At 39.9% G+C, this 5,127-nt stretch overlaps 1 protein-coding gene across 1 annotated transcript; it reads right to left on the reverse strand.

The window, feature by feature from the left end:
* Positions 1–203: 203 nt before the first annotated feature.
* On the reverse strand, positions 204–3,729 carry nppc (natriuretic peptide C). Its single transcript, XM_014010750.1, has 3 exons — positions 3,439–3,729; positions 2,288–2,583; positions 204–796 (listed from the first exon to the last, which is right to left on the reverse strand). The coding sequence occupies exons 1-2, from the start codon at positions 3,529–3,531 to the stop codon at positions 2,311–2,313; spliced, it is 366 nt and encodes a 121-aa protein (XP_013866204.1). The 5' UTR covers positions 3,532–3,729; the 3' UTR covers positions 204–796; positions 2,288–2,310.
* Positions 3,730–5,127: the final 1,398 nt, after the last annotated feature.

Below are 5,127 nucleotides of genomic sequence, written 5' to 3' on the forward strand. Positions count from 1 at the left end.
TCCACCAAAAGTGCTGCACCTTTAAGAGTTTAAATCTGTATTTTTCAAATTGCTGATTGATTAATTTCTGGGTCTCCCAAAGGCTGACTGCAGGACGAATCAAACTTTTGGAAAAATAAAAAAAGCAAGCCAAACACTCGCATTTTTGTTTTGCTTGGCATTTTAATGTCAAATAACMCCCCCCCCCCCCGCCCCATCTCCCAAAATTCACCCAACATGTCCAGAAAATGTTCAGTGACTTAAATTGATCAACTTCAATGAAACACAGACCCCCAGGACATGGCATGTAAGTGCACATAGAGGTTCTTTATATCATTTTTTAAACACATCTGTGTAAGACAAAAAAATAAAAAAAAGATAACAGAATCCATCTGCAGTCTGCATCCATTTTCAAAATGTTACATAAATAAAAGTCATTTTTATAAATATCTCTTTTTATAAACATATAAATATTTTTTAAACATAAATACATTTATGCAGGGGAAGATGATGTACTTGAGTGTACAGCAGCAGCATCAATGTACAGCTTTGCGGTTTGTCGTTTTTTTTTTTTTTGTTGTTTTTTTACTCCATAGTCCACGATGTTGTAGAATGCATCGGCTTCTTTCTGTAGACCGTTCTGCGTGGTATATATGTATCACCTGCATAATTACTATGTATATTTATGAGGATTTTGTAGCATCTCAGTCTTTTGTTAATGCTGGTCGTGGTCACCTTTGTACCAAAATTCGTTTTCACTTTTTCCTCAGGGGACAATACATTCAGCTTGTGTTGTCCAAACCCATCGTCCAGCAATCTAAAAAAAAAAAGGAAGAAAAAAAAAGAAGGGAAATTTAGACTGCTTGTCAAAAACTTGTTACTCACTTTGTGAATTTTATGGATTCATCATCACTTCATCATTTTGGAAATTTCTTAAATTTCTTGTCAGTTTTATTTTCAGTGTGATTTTGACTTCTTCAACTGTGAACACAACAAATGCAAGACATATTTCTGGGTGTTGACCAATGCGCAACACGGTCGCACACGTTAGTCACAAATCAGGCTTACGCAGCTAGCACCACAACCACAAAAAGGCCACAACCCTCAGGACTAATTGTGTGTCACCTAGCTTCCGCTTTACTTCATTCACCAACGCAGCCCCTTCCAGAAGGATCCTGACCACCGCAGGGTGCACTGTTTTCAAGAGACTAAATGAATTTGTGTGTGTGTGTGTGTGTGTGTGTGTGTGTGTGGCCTTGTTTTTCCCACATTGTGGGGCCCAGTTTTAAGGAAAATGCAGCCTTGTGGGGACCGGGTGCTCCTGGGCCCCACAAATTCGGAGGCTGATTTTGGGTGTGGGAGTTTGGGTTTAGGACCAAGGTGTGAATTGAGTTTTGGTTAGTTTTAGGGTCAGGTAGGTACCTGTGAGGTTAGCTTTAGGGTTTGTGGTCAGGGTTAGGATATAAAATTACCAAAAAATGAATGGAAGTCAGTGGACGGGCCCCACAAGGATATAAAAACAAGCTTGTGTGTGTGTGTGTGTGTGTGTGTGTGTGTGTGTGTGTGTATCCCCACGTCCTCCCTCATTCATTTCTCCTTGCGTTTTCTTTCTAAGCATGATGTATTCTACTGTTTTGCAGATGAAGTGATCATTCATGATTATGTGCAGAAACACAAGAGTGGACTTCCTAAACGGGATCACACCAGTCCCCACAATTTACTTTTCATCTGTTTATGGGAGTTTTCTTATAAGAGGTTGTCCTTATTGGAAATAACAGAGTTTGACCAATGTTTTCACATACAGCTAATGAAGACAGCTGATTGTGATTTCTTACAACGCAGTGTTAAAATAGAGTCTAGACGGTACACCTTGCATACACTGATAACTACACATTTTTCTAATCTATCAGTAAATGTCAATGTTCCATATAAGCATTAAGCATAAGTATGGTATCCATCTTTTCTGTGGATTAAAAAACAAACTAACAAATGCATTTGGTGAAAATTGATCTGATTTTAATTTTATTTTTTGTTAATCTATTACCTAAAAAAGGAATAATAATAATAATAATAATAATAATAATAATAATAATAATAATAATAATAATAATAATAATAATAATAATAATAATAATAATAATAATAATAAAACCGTTTCCAAAACGCTCTCCTCTCCTTTTTTCACTGCACCCATTTCTCAAATTCCGTTCTTATACTTCAACTCTACTCTTCCCATTTATTAAACATCATTCATAACTTAGTGCTTTCCTCGATGTAAGTGAGAAGCAGGTCTGTGTTGTGAACTCACCATCACTGCGTCGCCCCCAGCCTTTAGCAGCCCATCCCGCTGATGGTTCCTATCCTGTCCATCTTGTGTCCGAAGCAGCCACTCCGCGACGAGGAGCCCCCTTTCTTGCTTCCCGACTTGTGCCTCCTGGTGGCGGACTGGTCGTTGAGGAAACGAGCCCACATCCCCCTGGCCCGGGTATCCATGCGTAAATCCCGCAGTAACCGCATCCGAGAGCGCACGGCGTCCACCCGCCTCTCCCTCTCCTCCGACTCCAGAAACTCCGCCAGCTCCTCACCCAGCAAACTTCTGAGCGACTGAAGGATTAAAAGGAAAATAGATAAACATTGTACCCCCAAGGGCAAATAATGTTCAAAGAGATCAGGTTGTGATTTTAAAAAAAGATAACTCTGCTTGTTTGAACAGAGGAGCTACTTATTTTAACAGTTTAAGTAAGCCTCAACTTGATACAGAGCAGAGATGAACATTCAAATGAGCGTCGGGCAAGAGGGGAAATGTTTTGGCAACTAATCCGAAGAACCCCGGGGGGTATTTTTGTTCAGAAGTGGTTGGAAGAAAAACGTGAACAGGCTCATATAATGCGGCAGTGGTTACAGTCAAACTTCAAAGAAACCGGCGATACTCTCTACAACATCCCAATACTTTTTTTTTTAAACAAGTGGTGCGCGCTCAGAGAATATCAGGCATTTTGCGCACGGGTTTACGCACACAATTGATCAGTTATTTACAGTGTTAAATATAAAAACCGTGTGCAGGTTAGAGTTGATGATCTTGTAAAATTATTTATACTCTACAATGTATTTAAAAAGTTTTATGTTTCACATTGTACAGCTTCCACAAATGCTAAAACTGAGGGGGAAAATGCTCGAGAATAAAATATGGTGACTGTGCAAAGTTGAGCCTTTTTCTTTCCATGCATGAAAAAGGATGAGGTTAAAAGGGGAGTTTGTGGGAAAGTGAAAGAGTTCTAATGTGGAAAATACATCTTTCCTGAGTGGCTAAACTCAACAGAAATGATGAAACATGACGCGTAAAATAACAGTCCCGAGCGCGCGCACCACAAACCCAGCTGTTCACTCACGCCTCAACTTCCAACATCCAAGTGTGGGAAGCAAAGCGCAGTGTTTCCGCCCGGGATCCAAGGGACTTACCTTCTGCTGCGCTTGAGTTAAAGGCTTTGCTCCCATCCTTTCTGAAAGCAGGGTGACCAAAAGTCCACAAGCAACCACGTAGGACAAGTTCATATTGTCAAGTCTCGCACTCTTCTAGGGATTCCTCCGCGCCTCAGAAAGATGGACTGCAGCTTCAGCCAGTCAGCTGTTACACATGGGATTGAGTGCGTCCTTCACTCCAAGACTCCTCAGCTGCTCTTCTAAGTCTCAGCATCAGTCCTCACCGCTTTATAGCCAGCCCCACGGTGATGTCATGACAACCTGCGGTCCTTCCTTCGTGTCTTTGTTTTCTTTACCTGCCTCTGTGCACGTCAGGGATTAATTCAATGATACAAGCTCTGGTCATCTGGGATTCACAGGAAATGATATCGACTATCATCCATCAGAAAAGAAAAAGGAAAAAAATATCCCAGCCTTTTTAACTTTTAAACCTCTGGCTTAGGGACAGCAGCTGAAACCAGAGGTGCTCTCAAAGACATGCGCTAAAAGGGACTTTGGCAAACACAGGCATGACTCATGGGGTGCCAGCCAGCAGCCTGTCCTGTGAAACTTCTTAGAAAGCCAACGTGAACGGCATCTTTTTTAGTAGCATGATGTAAAAAAAAAAAAGAAAATACTCACCGGAATAAAAATGAATAAAGCTTTTTGAGAGACGTTTCAGGAATTCTCACATGCGCATTTTGGAGAGCAGCATGAAACTAAAATAAAATTAAACAAACATAGAATTTCTTAAAATTTTACTGACTATTTTGGTGAAATACAATAAAAAACTGCGACACATTAGGTGTACAGTTAAGACATGCACTTGATATGACGTTATGGCAGGTCAGACTGTAATCAATCCCCATATAAAGTCTGAGCGCAGACTATTCCACATCATCACATCAGATTAGACTTTTCCCCTCCTGTAAATCTTAGAGATGTGCACTTTTATTACCTGAAATCAGCAGGTGCACAACAGATCTTCTGAAGCTGCAGGATCAGAGTTAAACCCAAACATTAAGACCCATTTGAAACTGTTTWGTCTCAGTGTTTTATTTCAACTTTGATCACTCGTTTACACTCAGTCCAACTCAGACTGAAACAATCCTTTCTCAGGTCGTGGCTTTGATATCCAGAGATGAACAGTTTTTAACTTGTTGCTTAAAAAAACTTATTTTGGCTTGAAGTCATTTTTTGATGGGGCAGAATCCTTTTGCATTCAAAACTCTTTTCATTTCTCAAAATTTGAAAAGCTTGGCGTGGATGTTCATTCAAAGTGTTGTAAAAATATTTTCCTAATAAAAAACATTAAAGACAAATTTCAGCAAATACAAATTTGGAATGTTTTCAAGACAAAGCATGAAAATTTGCCTTTAAATGGCCACCACCTTCTGAAATGATTTCAAAAGCTACATGAAAACTACGTTAATCTTGAATTTGCAACAAACTTACACGGTGATAAAGAAATTCAAACTGAAACCACGTCACGTCAGTGATTCTGGAAAAAAAAGAGGAAATGTTGTGATGAAAGATTTCGCCTTGCTTGGATTGACTGATATTGTGATAGAGGTTAAACTGGCTCTGTGATGAGTCATTCCAACAGTCTGGGTGTCCTCCCACAGAGGAGAGGAGCAGTGACAKGCAGTAACGTCTGGTTTGGAACACAGAGTGGCAGTATTTGCTGCA

This window comes from Austrofundulus limnaeus, unplaced genomic scaffold (assembly GCF_001266775.1).
Source record: "Austrofundulus limnaeus strain Quisiro unplaced genomic scaffold, Austrofundulus_limnaeus-1.0 Scaffold73, whole genome shotgun sequence".
NCBI lineage: Eukaryota > Metazoa > Chordata > Actinopteri > Cyprinodontiformes > Rivulidae > Austrofundulus > Austrofundulus limnaeus.

Coding starts and splice junctions, on each gene's coding strand:
- nppc (XM_014010750.1), bottom strand. CDS start 3,531: ATGAACTTGTCCTACGTGGTTGCTTGTGGACTTTTGGTCACCCTGCTT. Junction 2,584..3,438: donor TAACTCAAGCGCAGCAGAAG/GTAAGTCCCTTG, acceptor TTAATCCTTCAG/TCGCTCAGAAGTTTGCTGGG.